The following is an 18,005-nucleotide window of genomic DNA, read 5'->3' as shown; positions in this document are numbered from 1 at the left end:
CTCAGATACCATGGTCATGGATAGTAGAAAAAAAACAATAGATACATTAGAAAGGGTAAAAAGGATGGTCATGTTGTTAATGCACTGAAGTGGGAAACAAGAGATCTTGAGTCAGTTCCTAGCTCTGCTACAGACTTCCTGTGTGACCTTGGGTAAATCAGTTAACCTCTGATCCCTGTGGACATTACTCACAGTTTACCTATCTTTTCCAAGCCAACTTCTAATCCTATAGGGGAGTCAGGAACTTGTAATGGTTCACATGATGAGCACATTTTGGATGTTAGAACTAGCTGGGGCCAGCATCAGACAGGAGACAAACCATCTGGAAACCTTCCTGATCCTTTAACTAGCAACTGTAAAACCACTGACAAGGCAAATTCCCAGATGTCATCCTCCTACAAATTGATCATTATTATAAGGATTAAAAGAAAATTTATTTTTCTATATAGACACCTTTTTCACTGACAAATTTCTTGAGCAATGGGCCAGACCCTGAGCTGGTGTAAATTAGTATAGGTCCATTGAAGTTAATGGAAGTGTGCCAATTTACACTGGTTGAGGATTTGGCCCATTGTTTTTAAGGAATAGTTTTTTGGCCATAATATGACCCAGGACTAAGACACTTACTATTCTGTTTAGGTGCACAAAGTACTTTAAGATTCTTTACCTACAATTATTTGCAGATATTAGCTAATTCTTGTAATAACTGAATATTCATTTCTATATGCATTTTACACATAAATCCACTGTACCATCAGTTACATTCTGCATCCTTGTCAATACTAGATTCTTTTATTAAGTACTGTAACAAATGGGTTTCAGCAATTTAAAAACTTAACTACCCGCTCAGCAGTGACTAAAGCTATTTGCAGAACTAAAAGGAGCCAAATCACAAAGACAGCATCTATTCAGTTCACTCCTGCCTACTGATAAGCCACGTCAGGCACAGTGCACGACATTGGGCATTGTGCTGCCAGAGAAATAAAGGAGGTCACAATACATAGAAGAAACTGTCTGGAAGGAAAATCCATAAGGAAATTTCACAAAAATATAAGGATGTAAAGAAAATGGTCAGTGTTTTCCAAGCACACATTTGTATCTCATTTATAAAGGCTATTCTAGCAACGCTTCTTTTAGTTTTCAGCATGAGATAGTAGATGAAATATAAAAGGGATATTAAAGCAATCAGCAGTAATGCTGTGCCTTTGGTTATCATTTCTTCACAGTAAGACTAGATTCCGCTGGATCCAGGAGAGCAGTTCTCACAAGAACGTGCCCCCTTTTGGCTTAGATGGGGTTTACATCTCAGAGCCTTGTCCCAATTACTGCAGTGGTCATGGGGACTGTGTCTCTGGCGTCTGTTTCTGTGACTTGGGCTATACAGGTAAGGCTACATTATTTATATGTGACTGCTGTAAGCATGTTTGTGATGAACTAATGTTTAAAATGTATCATCTCATTATTTTTCTCTGCTATAGAGGGAAAACATGATGTCATAAATTTCACAAGTCTGGAGTGAGAATCTTTTTTTTTTAATTCCGTAAAAGCACATTTCATGAGCTAGTAAATCCAACACTGCCAAAATGGAACATTACAAGAGCACATACACTAGTGATGTTTTCTGACCATTACGACCTTTGAATGTTGCCATCCATATAAATGGGGAGAGAGAGAGAGATAAAAGAGAACACTGGAGAAAATATTATAAACTAAAAAGTCTGCTTTTAATTTTTTTGGCCAATCTTCAAAAGAATTCCTTCTGTTTTCAGTCCCCTGGCCTTGAGATGGCATGTGACCAGGAATGAACATATGTTATGACAGACCTTCTGTGGAAAATTCTGTTCACTTGTGGTTTCAAGTGTTTTTATAAAGAAAAAAAACCTGTGATTGACACAACCAGTTGCATATACAACTTTTCTGAACCTCTACAACAGCAAAGCAACAAACTAACATGTTTTGCACTTAAACAGAAGCAATAGGATAACACCTTTTCTGTTTGCAAAAACTGTGTTTGATCAACGTAAAATGTTGCAACATTCACTGGAAAAATTAAACATCCTGCTACTCTGAGAAGAGAGGTTAGGGGCAGGGCGGGCCGGCTCCAGGCACCAGCTTGCCAAGCAGGTGCTTGGGGCGGCCACTCCGGAGGGGGGCGGCACGTCCAGCTATTCGGCGGCAATTCGGCAGACAGTCCCTCACTCCTGCTCGGAGCGAGGGACCTCCCGCCTAATTGCCGCTGCAGATCGCGATCGCGGCTTTTTTTTTTTTTTTTTTGCGCCGCTTGGGGCGGCAAAAACCCTGGAGCCAGCCCTGGTTAGGGGAGGGAGGCTTATTCTGACTAGAAAGGGTGTTTGTAAAGAGGATTAAATGGAGGTGCAATCGTTTCATCATGAAGCTGTCTCATAAGAGTCTAATATGTGGAAGTAATAATACCGTTTGCCAATTTACTGCATCTGACCTTTACTGTTCAGCACTATTTCAACAAAGCATCTCCTATATATTTTTTTCTTCTGAAGCCGCACATGGAACCTGTGTGTCTAATGTACCTAATCACAGTGAGATGTTCGACAGGTTTGAGAGGAAGCTGAGCCCTCTCTGGTACAAGATAACTGGAGGTCAGGTTGGAACAGGCTGTGGAACACTCAGTGATGGGAAATCTCTTTACTTCGATGGGCCCGGCAAAAGGGAAGCAAGAACTGTCCCTCTGGACACCACAAATATCAGGTCAATAGTAAATACTGCTTCTCGGAAAATGTATGTATATTAGCATTGTGTCCCCTGTATTGTTATAGCAGTAAAGCGAGAGAGGGTATGAACCATTCTTGTTTTTACTGCAACCAATACATTATTAAGGCGCATCTTAGAGAGAAAATGCAGCATGCTCCAGCAGAAATTACTCTTTTTGAAAACTCTTGGCAAAATCCTTACCTTCCTTGAAAAAAAAAAAACTCAGAAGGGAAAAAGTTAAGATATGCAAGGGAATGGCAGCCTAGAAAATGTGATCCATTCACCCCTCTGGAAGGATGGCTTAGCAGCGGGTTCTAGATGGAACAGGCAGGAAGCATGGCCTTGAAATTGTACAAAACCAGAGAATCCATAAAGAATCTATGCCTCAAACATGCAGAAAGCCTCCTTCTTCACATGCTGTCCTGAACCCTGTACATCCTGACAGCATGGCCACAGAGCCATTGTCTGCCCGCCTGCTGCTGTACACTACCTCCATTTATAAGGGGTGCAGAAACTGGAGTGGGAGTTAATTCTGTAGGGTCAGGAATAAGTAATGCAACAATTTGCCCCATCATTTATGGGTGATTTCTATGGGATCATACTACATAGAGTGGGCATTCCCTAATGCCACTATTTTTCAGTCCATTCACTGCCCCAAAGAACCCTACATATTGTATTGTGTGTGCAGGGGCTTCAGCGAGATTGCTGGCATCTTGGAGGGGGGCAGCATGCAACATAACAGCTGCCTTTTTTGTGTGTTCCACTCATGTTTGGCTGGTATTTGTGTGCATTTGCTACTCCGTGAACCATGTGACAGAGGAGAGCACCTAGTTCTGTGTCCTGACGGGTCATATCAGATTTTTGGAATCTTATGCAGTTAATAACAGAGCATAATGTCTGAAGTAAACACATCATAGTAAAACTTATATGCAAGTTGCACTTATAATTACTTCTCCTGTCACACAGAAAACCTATTGTAAAGCCCAGGGAGTATCTTCACATTAGTACTAAGCCATTTTTAATTCCAGACGTTCACATGGATAGCTTTCTGGTTTTAAAAGAGTTTGAAACCGTTTTAATTTTTTTAAATATTTCAAACTTTACAGAGTTGGAGTTGAAGCTCCTTCTTGACCCTTTTAAACTATTATCATTCCTGGTTTGCATGAAAAAGCTGTCATGCGTTTCAAAATTGCCCCAGTAATTTTAATTGCCTATAGTGACACCTACTGTTAAAACTAGTAAAGAGTCCTATTCTCAAAACATGGCCCACTATAGCAAGGACACTGTTTCACCTGCAGTATTTACATCCATTAGGCGGCCAATATGATACCTGGATGCTATTTTATCACTGATTAGTCACTGCCTCCTGCTCTTAATCTTTTTCCCCTGTGGCTTCCTTCACTATCAGCTCAGTGAATGTAGTCACACATGGGGCCTGCCTGGCAGCTGCAGAAGCTAGATAAAAACTGTGGAATATATTTTTTTTCCAAGTGATGACATCTGGCTCATTGGTTGATTTGGCTCCCATCTGTGTTGCAGACTCTGTTGTTAATGGCTGTGGAATAGTCTCAGAGACTTGTTTTGGGCCAAACCCTTAAAGATTGGTTGGGCAGGCTGGTCCTCCTGCATAACATTTTCATCTTCCTAGTCTGTCTTCATGAGAAACTACTAGTCATAAAAAAAGGGATTTTACAATAGAACTGTATTTTTTTCAAATCTGTCACCAGCTAGTGTTTAACTACCCGAGTACTGTATTATACAGACATATACAGGTCTGGTAGTGGCTTTCAAAACCAAGGCATGGGGCAGAGGGTCTACGTTGGTTCACTTTTGGGCATATGGGATTAGATCCAGAATAAGACTCAGATGGACATGACCTTGCTAGTGTTATCCTAGTTCCTGTAGACATACAGTACATAACACACACAACACACAGTTTGAGACAACTGAGCATGAGTACAAACTGTGGTTTAGAGAAGTCAAGAAACAGGGCTAGAGGATTATGGTGATATTCATGCACAACTGTGCAAGTGAAACTTGTGCAGCACCTGCACTACATTATGCTTGGCTCTAGTCCTACTCCTTGATTCTGAGCTCACTGGTAGCAGTGCAAATCAGGTGTACCTCCTGTGAAGAGAATGGAGTTAAACACTGGTATGAAACCAGCATGAGTGGAGGATCAAGCCCATGGTCTTTCATTTTCATACCCACAAATTCACCCACTAAAATAAGTATATTTAAAATAACAAAGTAAAATGTTTAAATAGGTTATGTAAGTGCTTTTCAAAAGGCACTTTATAAGCTCCCACACAAGCTAATTAGTCATGGGGGGAGAGGCAAAGTATTGTCATGGATCAAAACTGGCTAGGAGACAGAAAGCAAAGAATAGGATTAAAACGTTCATTTTCATCATGGCAAAAGGTTAGCAGTAGGGCACCTCATGGTTTTTTACTACGTCCCACTGTTGCTTAATATATTTATTAATGGTCTGGAAAAGGGAGCGGGGGAGAAATGAGTAGTGAGGTAACAACATTTACAGATGACACAAAATTATTTAGGTTGGTCATGGCCTGAGAGGACTGTGAAGAACTTCGGAGACACCGCCCAGGTCTACACTAGTCGGGGGGGGTTGACCTAAGATACGCAACTTCAGCTACGCGAATAGCGTAGCTGAAGTCAGCGTATCTTAGGTCGACTTACCTGGCTGTGAGGACGGCGGCGAGTCGACCGCTGCCACTCCCCCGTCGACTCCGCTTCCGCCTCTCACGAGCTGGAGTTCCAGAGTCAACGGGGAGCGCAATTGGGGATCGATTTTATCGTGTCTACACTAGACATGATAAATCGACCCCCGATAGATCGATCGCTACCCACCAGTCTGGTGGGTAGTGAAGACCTGCCCCTAAACAAGCTATGCAAATGGGAAACATGACACCAAATCTAACATGACACCAGAATCCAATACTGATAACTGCAAAACAAAAGCACATTGGAGAGGAAAAGTTAAACTGATCTTTCACCATACAGGGTTCAAATCAACTGTATAAACTCAAGAAAGGGACCTGGACATCAGTGTAGACAGCTCAGTGAAAACCTCTGCTCAATATGTAATTGCAGTCAGAAAAGCTAACAAAATGGTAGAGTGAATAAGAAATGGGATGGAGAATAATACTGAAAATATTATAATGCCATCTTATACCTCAAGGGTGTGGCTTCACCTGGAATACTGTGTGCAGCACTGGTCACCTCATCTCAAAAAGGATATTGCAGAATTAGAGGGGGTGCAGAGAAGGGTGATGAGAATGATCAAGAGCATGGGAAAACTCTAATAGGAAGAGAGATTGAAAAGATTGGGATTGTTTATTTTAGAAAGGAGATAATTAAAGGGGGACATGATAAAAGTATATAAAATAATGTATGGTCTAGGGAAAGTAGATTAGGAACTTCTGTTTTCCCTGCCTCATAATATTCAATTAAATGACAAGATGGGAAATTCAAAATTGATCAAAGGAAATATTTTTTCACAAACCATATAATTAACCTGCGGAACATGTTGCCACAGGAAGTCATTGAGGCCAAACACTTAAGATTCAAAAAAGGACTGGACATTTATATGGATATCAGGAATATCCAGAGTTATCATAAATAATAATAAAAACTTTAGCAGGGATGTTAACCTCATACTTCAGGGTTTAAGCCAATCTCTAACTATTAGGGATCAAGATCAGAGCTAATGTGTGGAGCAGATTTTCCCACAACTATTACCAGATTCTTACACATTCATCTGAAGCCTTAGGGACTAGCTACTGTCAGTGAAAGGATACTGGAGTAGGCGGACCTTGGCTCTGAACTAGTATGGTAATTCCTATGTTCCAATCTGTGCATAAACACTGCACTAGGATTACTAGGATTTTAATTTTATTGCTAAAATTTCAAAAAATAATAAACGTGTCTTTGTCTTTCTCCCATATCATTCTCACAAGAGCTACCAAATCTCCACAAATGCAGTAGTATTAACCCATCCTTCAAGAAAGCCCAGTATTATGCTGTTAGACAGTAGTTTCACAAGGATAGAAATCCAGGTGGTTTTATTGCCACAATAGTGAAACCACATTAAACTGCTTCAGAATGATTTTTTAAATTCTATTAAAGTTTTTTCAATGTTAGTGAATAGATACATTTCATTGTACAAACAGTGCATTTGTTAAGCATGGTATCAGCTGTCCACACAAACACTGTTTGCTCTACAGACCCCATACTACTCCTTACTTGGGAAAAACTTCCATAGACCTATTAGGTTGTTGATTTTGGTGGAAACTTTACCTAAATTAAGAAGCGCTGAATAGTGACCTAAATAAAAAATCTTCGTGAGTTAGGGAAAATAGAGTTGTTTATACTGCATTTGTGTTTTGACATTTCAACAACAACAAAAAAACTAACAGTATTATATTTCTCTTGTAAGAACACTTTTTTATTTTTTTAAACAGACTAGTTCAGTTTTATTTACAAATTGGAAGCAAAACAGCTGGTACTCTCTGCAACAAACCAAGAGCCAGGAACGAAGGTAATGTCCCTTTTCATTTGAAACCAGCTTTTAGCAGAGTTTTTGTTCATTGGACCTATTTTACAGAATTAATAAGATCATTACATAGTGTGACAAAGTTCCTCCTCTGCCTTGGTGGGTCCTGCGCTTATTGGCAGATTTGCTCGCCTCAGAGATTCATGGCAGCCCTCAGTTTGGCCACTTTTGCTAATGGCTCAAACCTGCTGTTCACTCAGCTAACCTCATCACTGGCCAGCATGGGGAAAGGGAGGAGAACAATCCCCACAGTCTCTGCTGATCCACCTAGTGGGTCGGGGGACAGGCCAGGGACCTTCCCTTCCGGTGGGACCCACAGTCCAGGTCAACTCCTCTTGTATCCAATAGGGAGTTGGGGGGATGGGGGGAAACCAGGCCCACCCTCTACTCCGGGTTCCAGCCCAGGGCCCTGTGGATTGCAGCTGTGTACAGTGTTTCCTGTAACAGCTGCATGACAGCTACAAATCCCTGGACTACTTCCCCATGGCCTCCTCCCAACACCTTCTTTATCTTCACCGCAGGACCTTCCTCCTGTTGCCTGATAACACTTGTACTCCTCAGTCCTCCAGCAGCACGCCTTCGCCTTCTCACTCTCAGCTCCTTGTGTGCAGGGCCGGCTTTAGGCCAATTCCACCAATTCCCCCGAATCGGGCCCGGCGCCTAAGAGGGCCCCATGCCCAGTGGCAGGGCCGCCCAGAGTGGGGGGCAAGTGGCAGAGAATCCCTTCCCTGGCTAGAGGCACCTTTTTAATTTTTACTCACCCGGCGGCGCTCCGGGTCTTTGGTGGAGGGTCCTTCACTCGCTCCGGGTCTTTGGCGGTGGGTCCTTCAGTGCCACCGAAGACCCGGAGCGAGTGAAGGGCCTGCCGCCAAAGACTAGGAGTGCGGCCCGGTGACTACAAGCCCCACGTGTTTTTTTTACGTGTTTTTTTTTTTTTTTAGTCATCCCTGTCGGGGCCCCGTCGAAACTATTCGAATCGGGCCCCGCACTTCCTAAAGCCGGCCCTGCTTGTGTGCCTCTTGCTCCCAGCTCCTCGCACATGCCTCACTGACTGAAGTGAGGTCCTTTTTAAACCGGGTGCCCTGATTAGCCTGTCTGTTCTAATTGATTCTAGTAGCTTCTTAATTGGCTCCAGGTGTCCTAATTAGCCTGCCTGCCATAATTGGTTCCAGCAACTTCCTGATTGTTCTGGAACAGCCCATTATCTTACTCAGGAAAAAGGGACCTGCTTAATCTGGGGCTAATATATCTACCTTCGATCACTTTCCTGTAGCCCTCTGGCCTGACCCTGTCACAATAGTTAATACAAATCAACTAACTGTCCCCCTTTTATGAAGGGTACAGAAGTCTTTTTTAATAAAAAACAAGCAATCTATTCCTAATTATTGTTCCACATTTTGAACTCCTATTTACCTCCAAGCCACACAAACCTGATGTTAACCTTATTATATGTTATTTGCCTCATGAATGCAGAATTATGAAACTGGATCTGAAGAAAATATTATTTAGGCCAAACAAATTAATCTTTCCCATCTGCTTGTACTCTTATTTTTCTCGTGTCCCTAGGTTGTTTTTTCGGGGGGGAGGGTTGAAATTTGAGTTTTGTAAGAATGAGGGAGTTACTCGGGGCAGATCCTCAGCTGGTGTAAACTGATGTATTTCCATGAGAGACACTAGAGCTGTGACCATTTATGCCAGCTAAGAATCTGGCCCTATGTGTTATAATTTTTATTGTGTAAGGGCAGCTGGGAACATTATGTAATTATTTTATTGGCATTACATGCAGATGAACTCAGCTTCCCATGGAAATGTAAGATACAGTGGTAATCAGAGGTGTTTTTTAAAGCTAACTTTTTCTGCATTGTTATGGTACTGTTCTGCCAATTGAACTGGGTATGAAGCAGGGGGAGTGATGACTACATGCTGTTTAAAAAATAGCATTGAAAGTGAATCAAAATTAATTGTTTGTGTATTTCCTGAATGCTTTCTAATTTTCCTCCCAGAATGTAACAACAGGACCACCACATGATTTGTCAGTTGGTTCTACAGCAGTTTGAAAATATGTCTAGGCTTATGCATATGACTATGTACTGATTCCAAGTATAATTGTGTATGAGCTCAAATAATATGCACTGTACCAAATTACCTCTGCGTGGTTCTATACTCAGTACAAGGGCTAACCTCAGTTCATATAGGGATGCTGTCAGCACCATGGGGACACTGCCGGACAGGACAGATACAGAAACAAATAACATCATTTCTGCACCATTCGAAAAACTTAATGTACAAAAGATCTTACTCACCATGTGATTTGCATCCCACAGACAGTTCTCAGGCTTAGTATAATACTGGCAGTTTAAATGTAAATCTCTCTAAATCCTTGCACAAAGTTCTTAAAGCAATGAAAATAAAGATTCTGGCATAGTCAAGGTGATGTCTTAATTTTCATAGTTGGTTTTAAAATCAGAAATATACAATTTTGATTTAGGCAGAAAACCAGTAATGAAAGAGGTGAAGAAGGATGATCCAGTGGTCAGGGCACTGGGTTAAGCTGTGGGAGACCCATGTTCGAGTCCCAGTTCCATAGACTTCCCCTGTGACCTTGGGCAAGTTACTTAACCTCTCTGTGCCTCAATTCCCTATCATTAAAATGGTGCTAATAAAGCTACCTCACAGGGATATTATGAAGATAAATTGAGGCTAAGATTTAGTCACGGGTATTTTTGGTAAAAGTAAAGGACAGGTCACGGGCAAAAAATAAAAATTCATGGCATGTGACCTGTCCATGACTTTTACCAAACATACCCCTAACTAAATCTCTACTTCTGGGGCCCTGCTGCTCTGGGACCACTGCTGCTTGGGCGGTCCCCAGGGCGCCCCCAGGACTGCTGCTTGGGCGCTTCCTGGACCCAGCCACACCGGCCACTGCTCGGGCGATCCCCAGAGCCCGCTGCACGGGGCTGCCCGACCAGTGGCCGGTGCGGCTGGCCCTGGGGCAGCCCCCAGGGCTGCTGCTCAGGTGCTACCCGGGGCCACCCGAGCAGCAGCCAGTGCGGCTGGCCCCGGGGACTGCCCGAGCGGTTGGCCCCAGGGCCAGTCCACCAATGGCTTGTGTGGCTGGCTCTGGGGCGACCTCGAGACCCTTGCTCGGGCGCTCCCCTGGGCTGCCCCCAGGACTGCTGCTCGAGCAGTCCGCAGGACCAGGTGCCTGGGGCCTCCCAAGCAGCGGCCGGTGCAGCTGGCACCGGGACCACCCGAGCAGCTCACCCAGGGTTGCTCCAGCAGCGGCCAATGTGGCTAGCCGTGGGGCACCCAAGCAGCTGGCCCTGGAATCAGCCACACCAGCTGCTGCGGAAGTTACGTAGGTCACGGAAAGTCACGGAATCCGTGACTTCTGCGACCTCAGTGAGAGAATCACAGCCTTAAAATAAATGAATTAGACATTGTGAATCACTCTGCGATCTAATGATAAGAAAGTTCCATTATTATCATATAAGTATTCTAAAAAAAAGTGTGACCCCAGTTGAAAGTCAAGCTAAAAGTGTTTGTTAACATTGGGGCTTGAGTCAGCTCTCATTTACACTGTATAATTTATTCAGCTAAGAAGTTAAAAAAGTTAAGTTAAAAAAGTTAGGGGGGAGGGATAGCTCAGTGGTTTGAGCATTGACCTGCTAAACCTAGGGTTGTGAGTTCAATCCTTGAGGGGGCCACTTAGGGATCTGGGGCAAAATCAGTACTTGGTCCTGCTAGTGAAGGCAGGGGGTTGGACTCGATGACCTTCCAAGGTCCCTTCCAGTTCTAGGAGATAGGATATCTCCATTAATTTAAATTTATAAAAGGGTGAGAAAATTAGAATAAAATAGGAATATGGAGGGAGGGCCTGATTCTCCCTTTATATACACTGGTCTAAATCAAGAGTAAATCCATTGGATTAAATGGAATTTCCCCAGTTTAAATTGAGGGTAAGTGAAATGAGAAGCAAGTCAAGGAAGTTCATTACCTTCTACACAGGAGAGCCTCTTTCTCCTCTCACTGCAGTTTGATACCATTGTCGTCAGTGGACTTTCTGATTTATACCAGTATAAATAAGATCAGAATCAGGGCCAGAGTCTCTTTTCATACATTACATTCACAGGGCTTGATACTCCTCGCACTTACAATGGTGTAAGTCAAGAGTAAATCTGTTGACCTTGATGGAGTTACAGCACTGTAAAACTGCTGTGAGAGGAGAATCAAACCCAGAGTATCTTAGTGGTGTTTCTTTCATTCTCCTATATGATGGGCAGTGCCAATAAATGACTTCTGTCCCCCATGGCTGTACTGTGTTCTAATATCTACTATACTAAATCTAAGATAATGGAGATAATGTAACTTTTAAGGATGTAGTATATATAGTAAGGGTGAAATCACAGTCAGGCGCCATCTTCAGAAAGGACTGGGTTTACAGCCTGCAAAAAAACAGCCTCTTAGTGACCCAAACAAGCCACAAGGATTAATTATATGAAATATATATTAAATGTATTAAAAGATGTGAGTCAAATTCTTCCCACAGTTTCAGTGGTGCAATCTCTCTAGCTTCAATGGGGCTGCACCTGTATAACCAAAGGGAGAACCTGGCCCTGTCAGCTTATTGCTAATGCAAGCAACATATGACAACCAGTAATCCTGACAACAGTAATAACATCCTGCCAACAAAGGGCTCTCTTCACAAAAAAGTATGTGCTACATGAAAAAAACAAACCATTTGCCCATGTCATGTAGCATACATTAAACTAATATGGGGATTTGGCAGAATAAGGACTGAAGGATTGGCCTTATTTTTTCTGTGCGGTTTAAATAAATGATTTTGTTCATTTTTAATACAGGGCTTGTAGTTCAATACACAAATAACAATGGAATAACCTGGCATTTGCTGCGAGAGCTGGATTACATGTCTTACTTAGAACCACAGATTGTTTCAATAGATCTACCCCGTGAAGCTAAAACATCTGCAACTGCTTTCCGATGGTGGCAACCCCAACATGGTAACCAATGCTTTACTAAAAAATTAATAAGCAGCTTTCCAATAAAACAAACATCCAGCCTTCCAGTGCTTGGAAATAAGGTTAAAAGCTATGGACATTTTATTTTAGGAAAAACAAACTAAAAATGTATTATGCCTATACAGCTACCACAGGATAATTTTGGCTCTTGGCCTATTCATAGCTTACTGCTAAACAAGGCTTTTCTCAGTCATATTATTATTCTTGTTATTGTTTATATAGCACCATAAATGTGCATCATGCGTTACAGAGCAAATAACTACACAGTTCCTGCACCAAACTGTTCACATTCTAAGTTTAAATCAAACTTTATGATTGATAACAGACATGAGGGAATGAGAAAAGGAAGGCAGCCCAAGTAAGTTTATATGGTTACTTAGATGTGCTCTTTATCATCTTGATGTATGTTTTGCCTACAATTTATAAGCTGAAGTTAGTTGTCATTTTTCTCTTCCTCTCCTCCTGCTTCTCAGTTGATAGCATTAAAGGAGGGTACAGTAGGAGGACATCCAGTATGAGAGTGTAGAGGGAAATGGATTGATGGGATTGTTGGGCTGGCTCAGGCAAGAAGATGAGAATAGAGATGAGGTAGGGAGAAGGCGAGGAACAACTCCATGAATATCATCTGCACGAGGGGTTTTCAACCTTTTCCTCACTACAACTCCCTTTTCCAGACCAGAACCCCCATTTTATCTAGTCAGGACCCCCTTCCCATTTAGCAATAGAAAGGGCAAGTTGAGAAGCCCAATCTGCATAACAGAGGCTCAGGGAGTACTTCATTTAAAAATAGGAAAAGATTATGATGGCACTAGTAAAGAGGAGGAAATATCTGTGTTCCCCAGAAATAGAGCCACCAATAGGTGGTGGATTATGTCTTGAGTAACTTGTCAGGTATGGTTAGCAAGAAGATTTTAATTGATTGAACTCTATCCTCACAAAAAGGTGGTATTGGAATTGTGAAACAATTAAGCTAGTCTGCATGAATAGTACAGACATGATTAAATATCTTACTGGGGCTCCACTAACCTTCCTGTCTTTCTGTTTGTAGGGAAACTTTCAGCACAGTGGGCCTTGGATGATGTCCTTATAGGAATGAATGACAGCTCTCAGACTGGTTTTCAAGATAAATTTGATGGATCTGCAGATTTACAAGCAAGTTGGTACAGGATCCAAGGGGGTCAAGTAGATATTGACTGTCTCTCTATGGATACAGCTCTGATGTTCAGTGAAGATACTGGTATGTGTCACCAAAGGAAGGTCTGAATGGACCTATTTTTTAGGCTACAGGGGGCTTAGGTCTTTATAGGATCCATTTAAAAAATGGGGGATATCTGTATAATAGTCTGTTGGGGAAAGGAGAAATGCTTTCAGGCTATAAAGTTGAAAATGCTGAGCCCAAGGAAAAAGCAAACATTACATAATATTAAAACATTACATAATAAGAAAGTATTTTTGTTCTCTTTTCTTAGGAAAACCTCGTTATGCTGAGACTTGGGATTTCCATGTGTCAGCCTCCACTTTCCTGCAGTTTGAGCTGAGCATGGGTTGCAGTAAGCCATTCAGCGATTCCCATGGCATTCACTTGCAGTATTCCTTAAATAATGGGAGAGACTGGCACCTGGTGACTGAAGAGTGTGTTCCTCCAAGTATAGGTTGTCAGCATTACACTGAGAGTTCAATTTACAGATCAGAAAGATTCCAGAACTGGAAGCGAATTACTGTCTACCTTCCACTTGGAACCATGTGAGAATTGTTGTGTTGGCTATATATCAAAATATAGGCTTTTCTGAACTAATCTGAACAAATATGCCTCAGCTTGGGAATTTTCTGAATACTTCTTAATAATTAAATATGAAATGTGCCAGAAAATAAATACATCATCCCTATAAACTGCACTTTAAAATATTTCAACAGATGTAATATGAGCTGTGAAAGTATCAAATTTAGCTGAGTCAATTCTTGAGTCTTGCCTATGACCTGACCATAACAAGGGCTGTAAATCTACTATGGGGTTTTAAAGATGCACCAAATGAAGTGTCAGAAATTAATGCACTCACACATTTCAGAAGAAAAACACCTTAAAATAAAGGCATTTTGCCATGTGCACGGATAGATACAATGCCATTTCAGACCAAGATTTATGCACTTACACTTTTACAATTATAGGACCCCACATGTCCTTCCTTTGTCAGATTTAATTAAGCCATCATCACATCAGTATAGGAATGATAAAAGCTATATCTTACATAGCATAACCACGTAACACCCACTAAGGCAGAATTAATCATGACATTATAGAAAAACAGAATCTGCTGCTGCTGAACTTGCGAACCTCTGCCTCTCTGATTGGGAATAAAATTCCATTTTTAGGAAGAATTAAAACCCTGCTCCTTAAAATGAATAAGATACAGTGGTAACCAAACATGGCAGATGTACTGAGTTCTGCTTTCTTAATGAACCCATTCTCCAAGTCTAGGAATAGCATTAAACTGTGTAATGCTAAGTATTATCACACTAATGATAATAATACTTAGCATTACACAACTTAGTGCTTTACCTCACCAAAACCCTCTACAAGTATTAACTAATTAAGCCTTGCACCCTTACGGTAAATGCTGTTACTCCCTTTTACAGAAAAACAAACAAACAGGTACATAGTAGTGAGTGTGACATATCCAAGGTCACACAGGAAGTCAACATCAGAATGGAGGCTAGAACTCAACTCATGGCTCCAAATCCCACTGCGCAGTCCACTACGCCCTGCTTCCATTCCCAAATAGTCTTCTTCATACATTGGGCCCCATCCTGATCCTATTGAAGTTAATGGGATTTTTGCATTCAGTGGTATAGATGGTATAGTATGCAATGCATTCCAGTCCACTGCATGTTACCTGCCTGAACAAATCCGAGATCATCTAACCAATAGCATCTTTGTTTAGATTTTTCAACTTTTTTCCTCCAGCTAACCATAATGTACTGCAGGATGAGCAACAGTTATAGAAATATATATTTTCATTCCTTCTTCCTTACATGATACTGGACAAGATCTTTCATCTGCCTTCTTATTCTAATGAAATTATGATTTTTTAAAAACCCTGATAATACACAGGACCCAATCCTGCTTCCATGTCAATGGGCACAGGATAGGACTCTTCTGTCTTCTGAATTTTAGCCTGACATATCATAGTTTATAACAAACTGATTCATACAGATAAACTGCTAGCTGCATTGAAAAGTTATTTGTGTGTGCAACAGGCTATTGAATACTAATGTATTTAATGCCTCTTGCTCAACTACATTGTGTTAAACAGTGCACACATCTGAATCATAAATCTAAGCAATGAATTCAGCATCATACATGTCCCATTGCAAAGTACTATGTGTACAGTATTGAAAAACGGAGACTCAGAGAGTTAGATATTGAAGAGAAATAGACACAATAATCCTAAAATCCTTAATCAGTTTTCACGTAGGCTATACTCCTGTTAGAGTCAGTTAGAATTTTGCCTGAGAAGGACTTCAGGATAGGGTTCCGTTTCAGCTGGAATACATTTAAGATATTTCTACTGCCTTTCCCAAATGCAGACTAGAATGCTGTTTTTCAAACTGAGTTGTTTGTTCTGTTTTGCTAGCTCTCCCAGAACACGTTTCAGATGGATTCAATATGATTACACTCCTGGAGCAGATTCTTGGGCTATTGATAATGTAGTCTTGGCTACAGGATGTCCCTGGATGTGCTCCGGCCATGGAATCTGTGACTCAGGCCACTGTGTGTAAGTAGACAAACCTGACATCATGTGCTGTTTTCATAGTAAAGTTGTATTTTTATTACCCCAGATAGATAATCCCTTTTTCTACCAATATGTTGTCAGGTGTGACAGAGGCTTTGGAGGTCCGTACTGTGTCCCTGATGCTTCTCTGCCTTCTGTTCTGAAAGATGACTTCAATGGTAACTTGCATCCTGATCTTTGGCCTGAAGTCTACGGTGCCGAGAGGGGAAACCTGAACAGTGACACAATCAAATCTGGAACCACTCTCATTTTTAAAGGGGTTAGATATTATTTAAATTCAAACATTTAATAAAATATCAATACTCTTAATAATAGCAAGTATATTTTCCTTTCTTTGTTTCCTGCAAATGATTATTTTAATAATTTTAGACAAGAGGTTATTTTTCACCTTTGATACTATTTTCTGGCCTGAGTTATATTCACTGTGTTCAGCACATTTCCTTTTTTTGAACATTTAACATATTATTTTTCCAATTTCTACTTTAGCTTCTGCTGTCATTTCTAACAAAGCTGAAAGATGAGAATAAAACTCCACAATTGAGATTTTTCCAAGCCAATTATAGGGTTTGGGCACCCAACTCCCATAATTGGCTTGGAAAAATTAATGGGAGTTGTCTCTAAATCCCCTAGTAGTTTTGTAAATCCCATTGCTAATTTAATAAATCTCAACCTACATGTTTATTTTTGCAAATTTTGTATGATGTGGATTATTTAGCATTATTTTATATTTAATTATGTGTTTAATGTATATTCTTAAATTTTATTTTTATGAAGTTCGATAGATAGATAGATAGATAAGATAGATAGATAGATAGATAGAGTAAAAAAGCAAATATGTAAGACAGAATAGAGCTTGCTTTCCAAACCTTGCACTTCCTTTATAACCTTAAGATATGTCTTTGTTCACACAAGCACTCTAGTTTTGAGCTGACATGCAAGCCATTTTCAGTTAGAGTGCAAATCCACAGCTATGTTGTCACACCATTAGTTTAGTGCTTCTCAAAAATAAAGTGTAAATATTAATTTAGGTGTAATCAATGAAATCTTTAAAAATATTTCTTTGCACAACTTCTATTCCTTTCCAGTTAAGCAACTTCAGATAATCAAAATCACACTAAGCATATTAACTGTCCTAAACCTGGATTGATACTTCTTGAAGAAATACCTGAGGAAGGAAACCCTGGAGGAGGGGAAAACTCTGTGAGGAACCCCATGCAGAGGCTGGGTTTGCCAAATCCCTGCCAAATGAGCAGTGGTTCTGCTCCCCAGATCCACGCAAAGTCAGGGCAATCCACTTACGGCTTGTCTATATGAACAATTAGTTCACAGCAAGCTGGGGTGTGAATCTACCTTAAACTAGCCTGCCGTGGACTAACTGTCCAGGTGGATCCTGCTGACACACATTAACAGTACGTTAATGTGCTTTGATCTATTCCCATTTTAAAAGGATTGTGTAACAATATTTACCTCCTTTGTATAGCTCTTTGGGATCTATATAAAAGCTTAATGGTGGTGACAATGTTGTTGTTAATATGCCAGTATTCCCACAAAGCTCCAGCAAATAGTCAGAGCTGAGTAGTATAGCAGTTGAACAGAAAGACCTAAAAGAGAATATGGGTTCAAATTAGAACTGGTGCAGAGAAAGGCTACCAGGATGATCAGGGGAATGGAGAGCCTATCTTATCAGTGGAGGCTAAAAGAGCTTGGATTGTTTAAGCTTGCAAATCAAAGGCTGAGCATGGATATGACTCCTCTTTATAAATACATCAGGGAGGTATTAGGGTCTGTAGGAGGAGAAGAGCTATTTAAACCAAAGTACAATTTTGGCACAAGAACAAATGGTTATAAAATGGCCATGAATAAATTTAG

At 41.0% G+C, this 18,005-nt stretch overlaps 1 protein-coding gene across 3 annotated transcripts in view; it reads left to right on the top strand.

Moving 5' to 3' along the window:
• Positions 1 to 18,005, top strand: part of RELN (reelin) — a 469,941-nt gene that overhangs the window by 373,404 nt on the left and 78,532 nt on the right. For all 3 annotated transcript variants that reach the window (XM_065399319.1, XM_065399303.1, XM_065399311.1), the window contains 8 exons: positions 1,227 to 1,384; positions 2,517 to 2,724; positions 7,212 to 7,288; positions 12,169 to 12,327; positions 13,394 to 13,582; positions 13,815 to 14,088; positions 15,978 to 16,118; positions 16,218 to 16,395. In XM_065399319.1, coding sequence (XP_065255391.1) covers positions 1,227 to 1,384; positions 2,517 to 2,724; positions 7,212 to 7,288; positions 12,169 to 12,327; positions 13,394 to 13,582; positions 13,815 to 14,088; positions 15,978 to 16,118; positions 16,218 to 16,395 — 1,384 coding nt within the window. The remainder of the gene's footprint in view (positions 1 to 1,226; positions 1,385 to 2,516; positions 2,725 to 7,211; positions 7,289 to 12,168; positions 12,328 to 13,393; positions 13,583 to 13,814; positions 14,089 to 15,977; positions 16,119 to 16,217; positions 16,396 to 18,005) is intronic.

Source organism: Emys orbicularis, chromosome 1 (genome assembly GCF_028017835.1).
Source record: "Emys orbicularis isolate rEmyOrb1 chromosome 1, rEmyOrb1.hap1, whole genome shotgun sequence".
NCBI classification, from domain to species: domain Eukaryota; kingdom Metazoa; phylum Chordata; order Testudines; family Emydidae; genus Emys; species Emys orbicularis.
The sequence above is the reverse complement of the archived record's forward strand: the minus strand, read 5'-3'. Positions and strand labels throughout refer to the sequence as shown.